General features: G+C 64.3%; 2 protein-coding genes across 13 annotated transcripts in view; both read left to right on the forward strand.

Annotated features, from left to right (window-relative positions):
* ELMO2 (engulfment and cell motility 2) overlaps window positions 1–2,014 on the forward strand; it is a 38,846-nt gene extending 36,832 nt beyond the window's left edge. For all 4 annotated transcript variants that reach the window (XM_002721202.5, XM_070051762.1, XM_051844969.2 and 1 more), the window contains one exon: window positions 565–2,014. In XM_002721202.5, coding sequence (XP_002721248.1) covers window positions 565–765 — 201 coding nt within the window. In that variant the 3' untranslated portion in view covers window positions 766–2,014. The remainder of the gene's footprint in view (window positions 1–564) is intronic.
* A 1,607-nt stretch (window positions 2,015–3,621) lies between these two features.
* On the forward strand, window positions 3,622–15,304 carry SLC35C2 (solute carrier family 35 member C2). 9 transcript variants are annotated; one of them, XR_011379850.1, is made up of 11 exons: window positions 3,622–3,738; window positions 7,921–8,271; window positions 8,484–8,562; window positions 8,728–8,878; window positions 9,519–9,710; window positions 10,116–10,188; window positions 10,586–10,754; window positions 10,851–10,934; window positions 12,778–12,912; window positions 13,784–13,913; window positions 14,149–15,304. XR_011379850.1 is itself a non-coding variant. In XM_070051763.1 (11 exons), exons 2-11 carry the CDS (start codon window positions 8,152–8,154, stop codon window positions 14,271–14,273), a joined length of 1,299 nt encoding a protein of 432 aa, XP_069907864.1. In that variant the 5' UTR covers window positions 3,622–3,738; window positions 7,921–8,151; the 3' UTR covers window positions 14,274–15,304. The 9 variants fall into 9 exon arrangements, 8 of the variants coding, with proteins under 8 accessions (XP_069907864.1, XP_069907866.1, XP_069907867.1 ...); XM_070051763.1 differs by having other exon boundaries at window positions 12,737–12,912; XM_070051765.1 differs by lacking the exon at window positions 8,484–8,562 and having other exon boundaries at window positions 12,737–12,912.
* The last annotated feature ends 1,074 nt before the right edge of the window (window positions 15,305–16,378 follow it).

Raw genomic sequence — 16,378 nt, forward strand, 5'->3', positions numbered from 1 at the left:
CACCGGCGGGGCCTGAGCGCCCGGGGTTTGGTTGGGAGGAGATGAACAGCAGGTGGGGGAGCAGGTGAGCAAAGGCCTGGGGGAGGGAACAGCGCCGAGGCGAGCGTCCAGGGGACGGGGGCTGGGCAGGCGAGAGGCGCTCTGTCACCCTGAGACCCTCTGGTCCCATCTTAAACAGTTTTTGTTTACACATTTAATGACTAGGTTGCTTTCAATTTGCTATTTCTGGAACAGAATTAGGACCCTACAGGGATTCCTGCGCGTGTCCCTTTTCCCACCCAGTGCGTGTTTCCCCTCCCATTCCTAATTCTAGGGGGAGTTCCGGGGAAGTGACGGCCCAGTACTTAGGTCTCACGCTGCTGTATTTCTTAGTTGTATTTTTAGGTCATGTTTGATAAAAACCAAAAGGTCTCTCGGGAAAGTGGTTAATCAGTGCCGTTACCACGTCTGCCCATACCGGACACTGCCGGGGCAGTGCTGTGAGTCCCGGCAGCAGAGGGGCCTCGGCGGGCGCTCCTGCTGCCCGGGGCCAGCAGGTGACATTTGGCAACTTTCTCCCCACAGTACTGCATCTGGATCGACGGCCTCAGTGCCCTCCTGGGAAAGGACATGTCCAGTGAGCTGACCAAGAGTGACCTGGACACGCTGCTGACCATGGAGATGAAGCTGCGGCTGCTGGACCTGGAGAATGTTCAGATCCCCGAGGCGCCCCCGCCGGTGCCCAAGGAGCCCAGCAGCTACGACTTCGTCTATCACTACGGCTGAGCCCGGAGCCGGGGAGCGCAGGACCAGGCGGGCGCTGGGGCCCGGGAGCCGCACTCCCCGTCTGCTGCCTTGTCTCTCGCTTGTACAGAATCTGTAGCGATCGTGGTGGCCGGTAAATGCCAGCCACTCCTCAACCCCACGCGGGCCACCCAGCACTTCCTCTTGGCCCCTGTCCACGGAGAGTCCCGAAGGCGGGGCGCTCTGCCCTCCCCGCAGCCGTGAAGCCTGGGAACGGGCCACGAGGAACGAGCAGCAGATGCCCTTGCCTGCCAGCCCGAGGAACCGAGTGTGCAACTGGACTGCACAACGGCAGGTCACCCTTCCGCCGTCAGCCTGCTGCCCGGCTGGCGGGGTCCCCTGTGAGCAGGAGCCGGCCCAGCAAGGGCTGTGTGCAGAGGACAGATGTGCTGGGCGTGCAGAGCCTGGGAGGGCCACCCGTGGGTGACTGTGCCCGTGCCTCAGCTCCAGTGCAGGCCGCGGGCCTCTGCTTTGTCTTCTCCGTGAGGGCTCGCCCCCGCTCATCCGGTGCCAAGATGCTGCTGCCTCTGACGGCTGGCTCAAACACCTCTGGTCTCTTGAGCCACCAGGTCCCTCCTGCCCAAACAGGTGGAAATGCGTCCCTACGCAGTCTCCTCCTGGCCAGTCAGAGCCCCCAAGGCCAAGTCCTGCCCTCTTAGCCTGCGGGACGGCTCCAGAGAAAGCCCCGGCGGCCTGGCCTGGACTGTGGTGAGGCCACGCCGCGTCCCCATGTTTCTCTCTTTGCCATCCTCAGGAGAAATCTCCCACTGACCTGAACTGTGTCCCCCTAACTGTGCCCCCCCCCCCCGTTTGCTTTCCTCTGTGCTTCTAGTCCCCAGGAGATTTGCCATCCCCTGCTCCCCTGTGGGTCCCGCCATCAGCCATGACTTCAGGGAGCTGGCTGGAGCCGGCTGAGGCCACAGCTTGCCAGCGGGCCTTCCCTGGTGCTCGGCACTCGTAACCACGCACGTAGCCCCTCTCCTGTAGGTGAACACGGTGGCACTCAGTATCGGTAGCTGGCGTGGTGGGTACTGCCCAGTGAAGAGTGGACTACGTGCTCTCTCTAGGCCATACTTACACAGCCGTGTATATATATTTATACAACATCCGCCTGTCCTGATGGAATGCTGGGGCGGGGGATAAAGTGAGGAACAAAAGTACCACTTCCAGCAGTGAGCAGTCCAGCTTCCTGTCGGTAACGGTGTTTTCAATAAATACTCTTTCCTGTACAGACTGCGGTCCCCGTGACAGTTCCTCAGCCTCGGTCCCTGCCCCAGGCTGGGGAGTCACCTCGGCAGGCAGGCAGGTAGGCAGGCCTTCATATCGGGGAGCCCAGAGAGCTCCCCCAGACAGCCCTCAGGCACCCTCCCAGAGCCGCCGCCTCCTGTCACTCACCCTGCCCCCACCACACACACACACATGTGCACACATGCACACACATGTGCACACACGCACAGACAGGCAGAGCTCCCCCAGACAGCCCTCAGGCACCCTCCCAGAGCCGCCTCCTCTCACCCACCCTGCCCCCACCACACACATGTGCACACGTGCACACACGTGCACACACACACAGGCAGGCAGAGCTCCCCCAGGCAGCCCTCAGGCACCCTCCCAGAGCCGCCGCCTCCTGTCACCCACCCTGCCCCCACCACACACATGCACTTGCACACACACACACACACACACACACCCTGGGGATGGGGGCTCAGACTTGCACGGGACAGGATTCTCTGCTCAGCCCTGCCAGGCACAGCAGGCGGCACACTACGCCCCTGTGAACACGCCCGCCTCTTCTCCCTGCCAGGGAACAGCGCGAGCACTTGTGCCCCACAAAGACGACACGTTCTTCACCCTGTGTGTGCTGGACCCAGGCCCCGCCTTCCAGCTGGTGTTTTAGGCTGTTGCTCCAGACCTCGTCCTTGGGAGCTGGGAGACTTGAATGACTGCAGTGATGAAAATAGATGCTTTCTCTTGCGTCTGAGAGAGAAGGGGGCGAGGACAACCTCTTTCAAAAGGCACAGAATGTGCACGCAGTACAGGCCTTGGGGCTGCAGAGAGGCAAGACCTTGGGCAGCGATGGGTACCATTGTAGGTGCTTGGTAAGCACTGAATGAACTCATGATGCCAGCTGGCGGCGGCGACAGCAGCAGTTTGCACAAAGCACTGCTTACACTCTGGCCCGGAGCCTTCTGTTCAGAGGGGCCGGGGAGCCCAGCTGAGTCACTTGCATGGATCCATGTTTGCAGCCAGTCTTGGTGCGGAGAGCCCAGGGGGAGAGCAGAGAACAAAATGCACAAAAGTGGGCTTCAGTGTGCAGCCCAGTCGGCCCGGCCGAGTGGTTCACCCTGCCCACAAATGCTGCCCCTTTTAATGGATCCTGCAAGAGGAGGAAAAGCTGAGCTCCCCAGAGTAACATTTTGGGGCCACTGCAGCCTGCCCCTCAGCTCCTGCACCCACCGGTGTGAGTGCCTGGGCTCCAGGCAAGGCTGGCTGGAGCCTCCTCTCTCTGGGATGCTCGCCCCCAGCTCCACCTGTTGAAACTGAGATGGAGGCACACAGACAACAGTTCACAAACGTCACTCGCCAGCCGGCTTCAGCTCCCAGAAGGGGAGAGCTCGGGAGAGACTTAACATCGTAGCTTCCTCCACGGTTGCGCGGCACTTTGGACATAAGACAAGCAATTCGTTCCATAAAACTAAACAGGTGACCGTTTGGGGGACGCTTGCTGTGGGCAGGACGCCCAGCTCGGCGGCAGTGGGGATCCAGAGCAAGTGTCAGGCTCGCAGGGCTCCGCCCCGCCCCGCCCCGGCTCCGCCCACAGCGCCCCACGCCCGGCTCCGCCCCCCTCGGCGGCTTCCGGCGGAAGTCGCTTTCCCTCCCCGCCCCGCGCGAAGTGGCGGTGCCTGGCCTCGTACTTCCGGCCGCGGGACCCATCTGGGAGCGCCCCGAGCGGAGGTAGGTGGGCGCGCGGCGGCAGCCCGGGGGGCGAGGAGGGCCGGAGCCCGGGAGGCGCGTTCCTGGCCAGGCCCTGCGCGCGGCCGTGTAGGGCGCGTCCGAGTTCCTGCCCTTCCCTGAGCCTCAGCTTCCCCGTGCCTGGGGTGTCCGGGGGTCTCCGGCGCCTGCCTGCGAGCCGGCTGCCCTGCGCTCGTTCACCTGGCGTTGACCGAGTACCTAGGACGTACCGGCACCAGGGCCGGGCCGCATCCCGCCGTGCAGGCGGGGTGGGGTGGGTGGTGACCACGTGAGCAAACAAGACCACGTCAGACGGTGGCAGTGCCACGAGGATGGGGGCGGGGGCCGGGGGAGGTGGAGCCCAGCAGAGGCCTGGGGACAGCAGGTGCCAAGAACGGACTTTGACGCTTGGCAGACGCCGAGACCACGGTGCGGGCGCGTTGCGGAGGGCAGAGGGGTCCCGGCCGGCCGTGCCCTGGGGTGGCCCCTGAGGGCGGGGTCTCCCCTCTGCCCTGAAGCCACCCCCTGGCTGCCCGGTGGAGTCCAGGCTGTTGGGGCAGAGGAGGGAGCTGGGGACCAGCCGGGAGGCCAGTTGCAGGTCAGGAGGTGAAAGCAGTTGGGGCGTGGGCTGAGGGCCCGTGAAGAGAAGCAGAGGGTTCAGGAAATGGTGGCGGGGACCCGACGCAGGAGGTGAGAGACGAGACTAGCGAAAGAGCGGGAAGCAGGGAGTTAAGAGATGTTAGGCCAACTTAAGTCCTCGCTGTATTATTATTTGAAAGGCAGAGTTGGAGGGAGAGGTCTTCCATCCACTGGTCCACTCCCCACATGGCCACAATGGCCAGGACTGGGCCAGTCTGAAGCCAGGAGCTTCTTCCAGGTCTCCCACGTGGGTGCAGGGGCCCACGGACTTGGGCCATCTTCTACTGCTCTCCCAGGCCACAGCAGAGAGCTGGATCAGAAGTGGAGCAGCTGGGACTTGAACCAGTGCCCATATGGGATGCTGGTGTCATAGGTGCCAGCCCCAAGTTCTCTTGAGCAGGGCTGCTGAGCAGGTGGTTAGATACCCTGGTCTGAAACTTTCAGAAAAAGGACTGATGCAAAGAATGTAGCAGCCCTTGGCAAGTCCACTGGGTGGGGGGAGGCGGGTTGGGCGGAGCAACCAGGCTCCACCCCTCGGGCACCTCATTGTGCCGGTTGGCTGAAGGGGGAGGTGTCAGCAGAAAAAGACCCAGAAAGCAGAAGGAAGGCCGGTGAGTGGGCCGAGCCATCCAAAAGGCTTCTCTGGGAAGGGAAGGGGTGAGCTGTGTAAGATAGGAGAGGTGTGGGAGCAGGGTGGGTGGGCGGTGAGGGGGCCGGGCCAGCAGCAGGGGCCTCTGGGGACCAGGAAGAGAGGGGCTCCTACCGTGAGCCGGCGCCACGCGTGGTACCTGAGCCCAGTGACTCCCTTCCGGCTCCCTTTATGGCTGGAGGAGAGTCCAGAGATCCCGCGGCAGGGTCACGCAGAGTGAGTGTCAGGATTCGATCCCAGGTCTCTGACTCCAAAACCCCCACTTGGAAGCCCTGAGCTGTGTGGCCCATGTTAAGAGCTACAGCATTGCCCTGGCCCGACCCCGATGTGGCCATGGCTCCCAGCTCAGCCCCCTGGGGCTACTGAGGCCGTGTAGGGAGTTTCTTTCCTGGAGAAGTAAGGTGTGAAAAAGCGCCCTGTCCTTGTCTTTCCTTAGTGTAAAATCAGGGTAGGGGAGACCAGGCCCCCGCAGTGTAGGCCTGAGGGGCGCTGGATGCATGCCTTGAACAAGGGCTGGGTGGTCTCCAAGGCCCTTCCAGCTGAGGCCATACGTCGTGCTTGTGGGCTAGGAGTGCCGTGGACGTTGAGCAGCGCTTTGGTTGGCAGGTGGTCACGGGCACTTCCTCCTCCAGGTCTGGGGGGCAGGAGAGGATTTCAGCGGTGCGGGGATGGCCCTGGCACGCCGGAGCAGGACCTGCAGCCAAAGCAGACGGTGCAGGAAGCTGGTTCACAGTGGCAGCCCTGGCTTGGGCAGGGGATGGTGCCGGGAAGAAAGCGCTCGGTGCCTGCCGCTGTAGGGCAGGCAGCGGTTCTCTACGGGGAGCAGTTCTGATCCCCAGGTAACAGGTGGCCTACGGGGAGCAGTTCTGATCCCCAGGTAACAGGTGGCCATGTCGGCAGACAGTTTTGGTTGTTGCGACCTGGGACTGAGAGGGGAGGGGTGCTGCTGTCATCAGGTGGGCAGAGGCCAGGGACACTGCCGAACACCCTCCAATGCGCCGGAGAGGGCGCCTACCCACCGAGAGGAGAAACCCGGTAGACACAGGTTCGAGGCCTGCACGGCCCACTCCTGCCACCGGGGAGTTGCAGGAGGGCAGAGCGAGCCCTGGAGGAGACGGCTCGGGCGTTTGGGGAGATGAGGAGCTTGCGTGGTGGAGGTGGAGGGCAGGACTGGAAGCTGGAGCTGGCAGGAGTTGCTGGGCTGAGCGGAGGAAGCAGGGATGCGAGCGAGGGCTCAGCCTGGGCAGGGGATGGGTGGTGGCGCCGCCTGCTGTGAGCGGCGGTGGAGGGAGGAGCCAGTTCTGGACACAGCGGACGGCAGCTGCCTGCTGTTAGACGCCCACGTGAAGAGGACGTCCTTGGGCTCACGGGGCGTCAGAGCTGGGCTTCACCCGGCACCTGGCAGCCTAGAGGAGGCGCCGCAGAGTGGGACTGCGCTGGTCGCGCAGGGCAGTGGCTTCAGCCCACCGAGTCTTGAGTCGTCGTCACTGCAGGTGTGTGGTAGCAGCGCCCTTATCCTGGAAAGGAACGCGGCTGATAAAGCTGCCTCCACCTCCTTGTCTGCAGCCCAGCGGTGCCCCAGCCGTAACCTGCAAGGCAAGGAGTTGACGATGGGGGAGCGTGCGTCTCGGTGTCTGCCTCCCCCGCGCCAGTGACGCAGCCGGGGCCTCCCCTCTCTGCGCCTCGGCCTGGGACAGCCGCACGTGCAGGCTGGCACGGCCCTGCCGCGCTGGCGGCTCGAGGCCCCCAGTGCCCTTGCTGCCAGTGACGTGGATTCTCAGATAAGAACACGTGGGCCCGTTTGACCCTGAGTTCAGTCTCCCCTCGGCGTCCGCAGCAGCTGTCTTCTTGGACGCGTGTCTGCGTAGCAGGTAGATCTGTGCTGGGCTCGCGGTCACGCGGGAGGCGGAGTTAGTCCTGTGGAGGGCCTCTTGCTCGCCCTCCTCACGCGCATCAGGAGCAGGCCCCAGGCCCCTCTGCAGGTTCCCAGAGCTGCCCAAGGAAACCCGTAGCCCCCGCATCCTCGGGCCTCTGGCCAGAGGGCAAGTGATAACCCTGGGTACATAGTACGGAGCACAGAGCGGGCGGTACTGAGAGGGGGAGAGGACGGGGCGGGGTCTGCTGAGACTGTCCCCGAAGGCAGGCTGGGAAAGGGAGGGAGGAGGGGACGTTCTGGCGAAGTGGCAGGTGTGACTGTGCCCGGCCCAGTGCTCCTCCAGGCACAGACAGGTCCGCCCGGCCTCCGCACTCCTGGCAGGCTCTGGGCTCTCCTTAGGCTCGGCCGCACTGATAGGGAGGCAGGGAGTGGCTGAGCAGTCGGTGCAGGCCAGGGCAAGGTGGCTGTGGCCTTCCTGGCCCATGTTAACCCTTTAACACCAGATTAGTGCCTTGAGCGGCGCACGCACGTTCTGCTGCCGAGTGGAGGACTCAGGACGCCAGGTGGGCAGGAGGCTCGTGTGGACGTGCTGCCCCTGTCTTCCTGAGGCTCAGCCTTGCCAGGGACACACGTGTCTCAAGCCACACTCTGCACACGTGCCGGGAAGGACAGAGCTGCGTGTCTCTCAGAGGGACAAGGTGGGGGACAGCGACCTTAGAGCAGACACATAGGCCAGACAGAGGGGGGACTGGGGGGCTGCAGGGAGTGCGGTTCTTGGGGAGCAGGGCCGAGCCCGGTGCGCCTGGGGCCCTGGCCTTTGACCTAAGAGAAGGGCTTGCAGCAGCGTGGCGTGACGTGATCCGACCTGCGTTTCCGGGTCACTGAGGTGGCGGCCCGTGGGCTGGAGCTCCGTGAGTGCCTGTGCTGGCTCTGGGCTCCTGCGTGGAGCCAGACACGGGCCTGTGGTCACAGGACGCTCGGTCTCGGCCTCGCCTGCCCAGCTGCCTCTCTGTCTCCCCAGCAGCGGACCTGGGCACCCGAGAGCCCCGCCTCCCGTTGGCCATGGGAAGGGTCGGCTCGGGCCAGCAGCCCCGCAGGTGAGGACTGCCGGCTCCGCGGAGCGCAGGGAGCGCTCTGGCCATGAGCCGTCCTTGCTGAAAGCCGAGGTCCAGCTCAGGGCCCCACTGTGGGCGCTCTCCACGAGAGGTGCTGTCCCCGCTGGCCCCGAGCTGGGGTGCTGCGGCCTCCGCGGATGGGGAGGTGGGCCCTGGACGTGGCCTTTGTGTGGAAGGCAGTGCTGACGCTGGGGCTGGTCCTGCTCTACTACTGCTTCTCCATCGGCATCACCTTCTACAACAAATGGCTGACCAAGGTACCTGTGGGCCAGGAGGGCGCGGCGCGGCGCGGGCCGGGAGGCGGGGGGCCCTCCCCATGTGCCAGAGCTGGGCCTCCCCTTCACATGTGCGGGTCAGTGGGAGATGTGGAGGGCTGAGCCGGGAACCTCGGGGGCCGAGGCAGCAGCTTCCTACCGCCCGGCTGCCGGGCATTCTGGGATTTCAGCTGATACAGCGCATTGGTGCACAGCGGCTCTTACCTGGCCAGAGGCTGAGGGGAGGGCCGAGCAGGTGGCTGGCAAGTGTGTTGAAGTGGTGGAAACTACAAGGTCAGGCCCCTGGGCTGCCCCCTCCCGTGGGACCTCCAGAGGGAGGCCGACTGGGCCCCTCGCAGGCATGGCCCCCTCACCCGGCGGCCACGTGGTGGTGGGGAGGGGCCGGGGCGGGGCAGGCTGTCTAAACCCGGCCTGGGCGTCTGCTTTGGGCCCACGCAGAGCTTCCACTTCCCCCTCTTCATGACGATGCTGCACCTGGCCGTGATCTTCCTCTTCTCCGCCCTGTGCAGGGCGCTGGTTCAGTGCTCCAGCCACAGGGCCCGCGTGGTGCTCAGCTGGGCCGACTACCTCAGAAGAGTGGCTCCCACGGGTACGTGCCTGGGTGGGGCGGGGCCTGAGAGGGCTGCGGGGGACCCTTCAGCCAAGAACAGGAGCGAGGCCCTCGTGCCCCTGCGTCCCCCTCGCTTCACCCTGCTCCTGCTGACCCCGTCTCCCACAGCCCCGGAGAGCCCCGCTGTGGTGTTGCCCTTGGGGCGCCCCTCGCCCTGAGCGCACGCTCTGGCCTGGAGCTGGAGTCTATGCAGGGCTGCGGTGGGGACCCGGAGGGCTCCCGGAGCCCAGGGGGGTGGGGCCTAACCAAGGCAGGGCGCTCAGGATTCCTGGGCCTGGGCCTTCAGGGCTGACCTGAGCGGGCTGGGGGTGCCTGGGGGCATCATGGGCCCAGGGGTCTGGGCGCTCTGAGAGGGAAGTGAAAGGGTATGAGGAGTATGAGGATGGGGGGGTGGGGCGGGTGAGACGGAGGGAGAAGAGAGAAGTCCGCTCCTAGGGGACAGGGACCGGGAGATGAGAAGTGTTACAATGAAGTGAGACCCCACAGGCCACAGCTCCAGGCACACCCGCTGCTGCCTGGCTGGGCAGACGTTAACCCTGGAGTTACTGGGTGGCGAGGAAGGCCTGGGGGCCTCCGAGCCGTGTCCAGGCTGAGTGTGGTGAGGGCGCTGTCTCCGCAGCCCTGGCGACGGCCCTGGACGTGGGCTTGTCCAACTGGAGCTTCCTCTACATCACCGTCTCACTGTGAGTGCCCGCCGCGCCCGCCGCCTCCACGCGCTCGGCTCCTCCCTGGCAGCCAGCAGCTCTCGAGAGGGGAAGTGGGGGGGAGCTGAACCCGCCGTCAGGCAGCGCGGGAAACCAGAGCAGAGCAGGCAGGGTGGCGGTGGGGGGGCGCGGGCCGGGAAGGGGCGGGTGCGTGTGGCCGGACCGGCAGTGGTGTTCCCTGCTGTTGCTTAGCTTCAGAGCGCGCAGTCCTGCCCGCCTGTCCTTCTCCGCTTCCCTCATCCCTCCCACGGCCTGGACTCCGCTGAGGGCCGAGTCGGGGAGGGGACTCTGGGCTCAGTGTCGGCCTGCAGCCTCTGCTCCCTGGTGGCACTCAGGCCTCTCAGACAGTGCTGCCCGGAAGACGCAGGCCGGCTCCTTTTGATCTTTGTACCTAGGCTGCCCAGCGTCCCCCTCCTTTCCCTGCCCCGCCATGATTGCTCCGGGGCCTCTTCTGGGTGGGGGGTCTGAGCCGCAGGCGCCCGTGCTGCATTGTGGGTAATGTTCCCTTCCAGGTACACAATGACCAAATCCTCCGCTGTCCTCTTCATCTTGATCTTCTCTCTGATCTTCAAGCTGGAGGAGCTGGTGAGGCCCGCGCTGCTCTGCGCTCCTTCCTGCCCCTGCAGGTGCTCAGGGTAAAACGGGATCTGAGCACTGTGCGTGAGAGGAGCCGGGCCCAGCCCAGCAGTGACTCCCTTTCCGGAGAACGTGCCAGGCCCGGCAGGGTACCGAGCGAAGGGGAAGGCAGGAGGGTGTCGAGAGGTGGGGCCGCCTGGGGACTGCGGCAGAGCGCTACAGCGTTCAGAGCTGGCCGGAAGGCTGGGGACACAGCCGCGGACCGGCAGCCGTGCCTGCGTGCGTGCGTTGGGGGCTGTCTGGGACCCCTGGGTGGGGGTGCAGGACGCAGGGCCCCCAACTCTACCTCTGCCGAGCTCTTGCCCCTTGAGCACCCGGGTCAGCTCGGCTGCTCCCTGCCCCCTAGCGCGCAGCCCTGGTCCTGGTGGTCCTGCTCATCGCCGGGGGCCTCTTCATGTTCACGTACAAGTCCACACAGTTCAACGTGGAGGGCTTCGCCCTGGTGCTGGGCGCCTCGTTCATCGGCGGCATTCGCTGGACCCTCACGCAGATGCTGCTGCAGAAGGCCGAGCTCGGTGAGCACGTGCCGCCGCCCCGGGGAGGGGCCCGGCGCGGGCCGGGTGGAGGCAGCGCGGGCCCGGCCTGACGGGGCCCTTCTCCCCGCCCCACAGGCCTGCAGAACCCCATCGACACCATGTTCCACCTGCAGCCGCTCATGTTCCTGGGGCTCTTCCCTCTCTTTGCTGTGTTTGAAGGTACGCTGGGTCATCCGCTTCGGGGGCACCTTGGTAAGGCAGATCCCAACAAACAAAATGGCTGGGCTCCCACGTGAGAAATCCTAGCTAGCAAGTCTGTGCGGTGTAAACAAGGAGGTGGCCATGACAGTGACCTGCCCACCCCTGAGGGCACGTCAGGACTGTCCTCATTGTTTGGAGCATACTGACTCACAGTTCTCCCACCGCTGCCCCGTTTGCAGCTGAGAAGCTGAGGTGTGGGAGTGAGGACAGCCTGCCCAAGCCTGGCCCCAGTGCTGACCTGTCACGGCTGAGGGCCAGGCAGGGGCAGGGCATGCTAGGAAATGGGCCCAGAGGTTTGGCGGTGCCCAGGGGTCCCGGCAGTACAGAGGTGGGCTGGGGACGGGAGTGATCATCCCCGCCTCCCGACCACACCATCATCCTCCAGAGGAGGGGGGCAGGGAGGCGCCACCCACCTCTGGGCCTTCGGGCTTGGGCTTTGTCCTGTCTGTCTGTCTTCTGCCCTTGGGGGCCTTACAGAAAGCTCTGAGCCACACCTGTGTAGGCTGCAGGTGGCACGAGCCTCCCCGGGAAGGTTATTCTGCCGCCTGTTGTCCGGGAAACTTCCGTTCAGAGCCTCGTTTTTTTCCTTCTTAAAATCTCTGCCTTCCTTCCCTCTGCCCCCTTGGCGCCAGCGCCGCACTCGCTCCCTCGCTGGGTGTTTATGCCATTCCCCGTCCCTGCAAACCCACGGCCAAAAGCCCCCGGTCGTCGTCACTTAGCAAAGCTGCATGGATTTAGCTCCTTTAATCTTTTCTGGTAAATTAATCCCCCGAGCGCCTGCATGACTTATGTCGCTCTCCTCCGAACTGCGCCTTTGCAGCACTGCCGAGCCCCGCGCAGACGAGTGCCCTGCCCTGGGGGGGCTGGGGGGGCTGGGGGGCCGGCACTCTGGTTTCCGCAGCTTCCCTCCCCCACCCTGCGGCCCGCTGCTACGCTTGTGCTGAGTTGGGGCTGACCTTGCCCCTGCTGAGACCCCACGGGGACCATTCACTCGGGACAGTGCTGGAGGGGCCGTGGCTGTCCCTGAAGTGGTTTGTGTGTGCGTCTGCAGCGAGGGCCCCGGTCCTTGTCGCCTCCTTATGTGTTCATGTGTTTTCTTTTGAAGAAGTGGTTGGCAGGTTACACTGCTCCTTAGAGCCACAACCCGGTCTACACCCGGTCCACTCCCTTTATCAGTAGGGAGACCAAAGGTCCAGTCCCCCAGCTCTGTCCCACCAGGATCTAGCCTAAAGTGGAGATGTGCAGGGTCCACTGGTTGGTGGGACCAAGGGACGAGCCTCGTGGGCCGGCACTTCCCAGCTCTCCTGGGTCCCTCCGGCCTCACGGCTGCAAGGACCACACGCCGTCCCCGACCCCTCCACGCCAGGAGGTGAACACGCGAGGGGACTGCACGGGGCTTGTAGGGAGACGGAGTTAAAGATAACTTCGTTTTGGTGCCCAGAAGCCCCGTTGGCATCGCATGTGTAATTTGTCCGTGATACACGTTTTCCTTGAGGCTTCTGAAGCCCGGCCAAGGCCCAGCAGGTGGATGTGGCAGAGGAGCAGGGCGCGGCCTTCTCGGTCTGTGCCGGGCAGCCTGGGGCTCAGGCGCTCGCTGCCTCAGTGCCTGGTTTACATGGCCCGGGGCGCGCTGGCAGCCTCTGCTGCTGCCTGGTGTCGCCAGGTCTCTGGCCCTCACTGTTTCCCAGGGCCTCAGACATCAGCAGGTGCTCAGACGGCACCCCTGAACCCAGCCTCCCCCTCTCTCCCATTGCTTCCAGGTCTCCATTTGTCCACATCTGAGAAAATCTTCCGTTTCCAGGACACAGGGCTGCTCCTGCGGGTACTTGGGAGCCTCTTGCTTGGCGGGATTCTCGCCTTTGGCTTGGGTTTCTCTGAGTTCCTCCTGGTTTCCAGAACCTCCAGCCTCACCCTCTCCATCGCCGGCATCTTTAAGGTACAGACCTGGAGGTGACCCCGTGCGGTAGTACGGGGAGCCCCAGAGGGGCTTCCTCCTGCAGCTTCCACCCCAGCTCCTGTACCGCAGGTCTGCAGAGAAGAGGAGGGGGCCACTTGGGTGCTGGGTACGCAGCTCTGAGTGGGATGGAGATGGGGAGGCAGCAGGAGCAGCCACCCCCATGGGGGGTGTTCAGCAAGGGGCTCCCCCCCATGGCTGACTCCGAGGCCTGGCGTGCCCCTTCTGGTCATGTAGCAGTGGCCTGGAGCCATCAGTGGAGGAGGCCCAGCATGCACTCAGTCGGTAGAGTTCCATGATCGATTGGTGATGCCTGCCCAAGGCACAGCAAGGCGGAGTTGCCTTATGAGGGAGTGCCCTGTGTGGCCAGTCTCTCCTTGACCGCTGCTCAACTCCACCCGCCCTGCCTCTCTCCTGCCACTCCTCCCCACTTCCTTTTCCTCCCTGCCCCCACCCCTGCCATTTCTCCAGTCCTCCGTGCTCAGGGCCCGAGACCAGGCTGCAGCCGAAATGCAGGGCTCCTGAGGGTCTTCCAGGAGAGCTGCCAGCCAGGGGCGGGGGCCGCTGGGGTTCTCTGCAGGCGGTTTGTGAGGGACCTGGCGTGATGCCGCACTGGACAGGGGAGCCCCCAGCGCCCTCACTCCCGCGGCCCTGGTCTGCGCTGGACCCACTCTGCTCCGGCCCCTTCTGGTTTGCCTCTTTTATAACTGACAGGCAGAATTCTGCAGAAAGCATCTCTGTTGCATCTCAGTAGCAGGAAGGAGGCCGGCGGGAGGGCACTGCAGGCGGCCTGGGCCCTGCCCCCGCCCTGCCCAGGGCACGCGCTCATCCCCTCCCTCCCTCCCTGCCCCAGGAAGTCTGCACTCTGCTGCTGGCAGCTCACCTGCTGGGCGACCAGATCAGCCTGGTGAACTGGCTGGGCTTCGCCCTCTGCCTCTCGGGGATTTGCCTGCACGTGGCCCTCAAAGCGCTCCACTCCCCAGGTACGCAGAGCCCCTCCCAGAGGCCCCCGCCCGGGCTCCTAGCGCCTCCAAGTTCCCCTCGACCCTGCCCCAGCCCTGCCAGCGAGAGCCAGGTGGCTCTGGACTTGCCCAGGAGTGCGCGCCCCGCACTGCCTGTCCCCAAGATTCAGAAAGTAGGCCTGGCCATGCTGCCGCCGCTGCACCTCTGGGGCCTGCTTGGCTCTGCACGCGCCGCAGCCGTGGTCTCTCATCGCAGGTGACCCCGGCCCCAAGCCCCTGAAAGCGCAGGGCTCCAGCCCCGACCTGGAGCTGCTGCTGCAGAGCGGCCAGCAGGAGGACGACGACAATGAGGACGACGACTTGGCGCAGGCGCGGCAGTGAGCCGGGCAGCGGCACGGAAGCACAGCTGTGGGCCCGGCCGCCCTTGGCAGCGGTTGGAAGCGTGGATCAGGAGCCACGGGTGTGGCGAGGGGCCTGTGGCTCCCACCCTGCCCTCTGGATTCAGCGGGAGGAACGAGCGGGCCGGCCTCGGCTGCTGGCCGGGCTCTGGCGGCCAGGACCGTTCGGAGGCATCACAGCTCTCCGAGGGGCGCGCGGGGGCTGGGGCCTCGTCACCTGGACGGCCTTTCTCGCGCTGCAGTGGCCACGTTGTGTGCCTGGAGGAGTGGGATCAGGGAGATACTGTGGGCCGGGCCTCTCCGCTCCCTCCCCTGCCCGAGGCCTTCGCCCAGTGTGGGCCACGAACCAGGCTTCCCATGTTCGCGTGTGCGCCTTGGGGCCCTCCGGGGGCACTGCCACGCCCGGCAGGCAGGAAGTGGGTGTTTGCTGGGTGCCGGGCCTCGCAGTCCTGACGCGTTCTCACAGCCTGGGTTTGAGTCCTAGCTCTGTGACCTTAAGCGAAGCACCTGCAGCTCTGTGCTGTAGTTTTCGCATTTGTGAAATGGGGACAGTAATGTCTCAGAGTCGTTCTGAAGATTAAGGGAGTCAATATTGCTAACAGTTATTTTTAATTATCTTTATTTTAAAAATCATTTCAACAACCAAGGAACCAAGATCCAAAAGGTTAAAAAAAAAAAAAATTCCTTAATGTGTAGGGGAGGAACCAGCGCTGTGGTACAGTGGGCGAAGCAGCCGCACAGCGCCTGCATCCCACATGGGCACTGATTGGGGTCCCAGCTGCTCCACTTCCGTTCCCACTTCCTGCCGATGCACCTGGGAAAGCAGTGGAAAATGGCCCAAGTGCTTGGGCACCTGCACCACGTGGGAGACCCTGAAGACGCTCCTGGCTTTGAATCAGCCCAGATCTGGCCATCTGGGGAGTGAACCAGCGGTTGGAGCTTCTCTGTAACTCTGCCTTTCAATAAATAAATCTTAAAAAAAAAAAAAAAAAAAGAAAGAAAGAAAAACAAAAACAACTGTGTGGTGGAATGAGGATCCACGGTCAGGCTGTGTGCGCCACATATCCATGGCCGTCACCAGCTGCTTCCTGGGAGGGTCTGGGGGCCCCAGGGACCTGCACCTGCCACTCACCGACCTGGATGAGGCCTGTGCTGCTGTGCACTGCAGTTCCCTCTCCAAAGTAGGGCCGGGAGCTCCAGGCCCTGGCCCTGGCGCTGTGGTCCTGCGCCTGTCCTGCCTGGGGTGGAGGTAGAGGGGTTGGGGTCTGAGGCTCCAGGGGCACAAGCGCTTCCATGCACTCACAGCAGGTGGCGCCATTGCCCCACACTGCGGCTCCCAGAGCCCAGCCCGCCTGAGCACTCTTCATCCCAGCAGAAAGGGTTCTTGGAAGGGGCCGGGGTGGGGCTTGGAAAGCTGCTCCGACTGGGTGGAGCCACTGACGTTCCTTCAATTACCCCGACAAGGGCTCCAGTCCTTGGGAAACATCCGCAAAGTTCCTGTGGAGGGCCTGCTAGTCATGGTCTCTGGGGACATTCAGCATCTGTCGCGACTACTTGCTCCGCCCTCGTGGTTTGAAAGAAGCCGCAGACCACACGGAAACAAGCACAGGCCCTGTTGCAGAGGTGGGACCCAGCTCTGGTTGACTGACTCACACTCCTGGGCTTACCAGCCAGGGAGGCTGAGCCCCAGGGGGCCAGCGACTGGCCTCTGCCCTTGGGGGGAGTAGAACCGAGAGCCACCTCCAGGCCCAGTTCCCAGCGCACTGGAGCAGGCAGAGGTGTGGCACCTGGGGCACTCCACGGGGTGCCTTCTCTGCACCGGCACCTCTGTCCACCTTGGGTTCTGCAGGCCCAGAGGCCAGGATCAGAGGAAGCCCCTGCTCCCGATGGGCAAGGTCGTGGGGAGAGTCGGCCAGGAGAGCAGAGGGCACTTGCCAGGGCCCACTGGCTCAGGTGGCTGGGGGCGCCCTGCGCGTCTCCACCGACCCCTCCCCAGCACAGGGAGCCAGCGCTGCCGTCTGGTGCAGTAATTACAAGGTGCAAAGCAGAGCCCTCGCCAAATGCGTGTTGGGTTCAATGACGGCCCCT

Source organism: Oryctolagus cuniculus, chromosome 11 (genome assembly GCF_964237555.1).
Source record: "Oryctolagus cuniculus chromosome 11, mOryCun1.1, whole genome shotgun sequence".
Lineage (NCBI taxonomy): Eukaryota > Metazoa > Chordata > Mammalia > Lagomorpha > Leporidae > Oryctolagus > Oryctolagus cuniculus.

What these genes read in the sequence shown, in the direction of transcription:
- SLC35C2 (XM_070051763.1), top strand. Translation starts at nt 8,152, where the DNA reads ATGGGGAGGTGGGCCCTGGACGTGGCCTTTGTGTGGAAGGCAGTGCTG. An exon ending in GGGAAACCAGAGCAGAGCAG is followed by an intron (nt 9,711 to 10,115) that starts GCAGGGTGGCGG and finishes GTTCCCTTCCAG; the next exon opens with GTACACAATGACCAAATCCT. An exon ending in CAAAGCGCTCCACTCCCCAG is followed by an intron (nt 13,914 to 14,148) that starts GTACGCAGAGCC and finishes CTCTCATCGCAG; the next exon opens with GTGACCCCGGCCCCAAGCCC.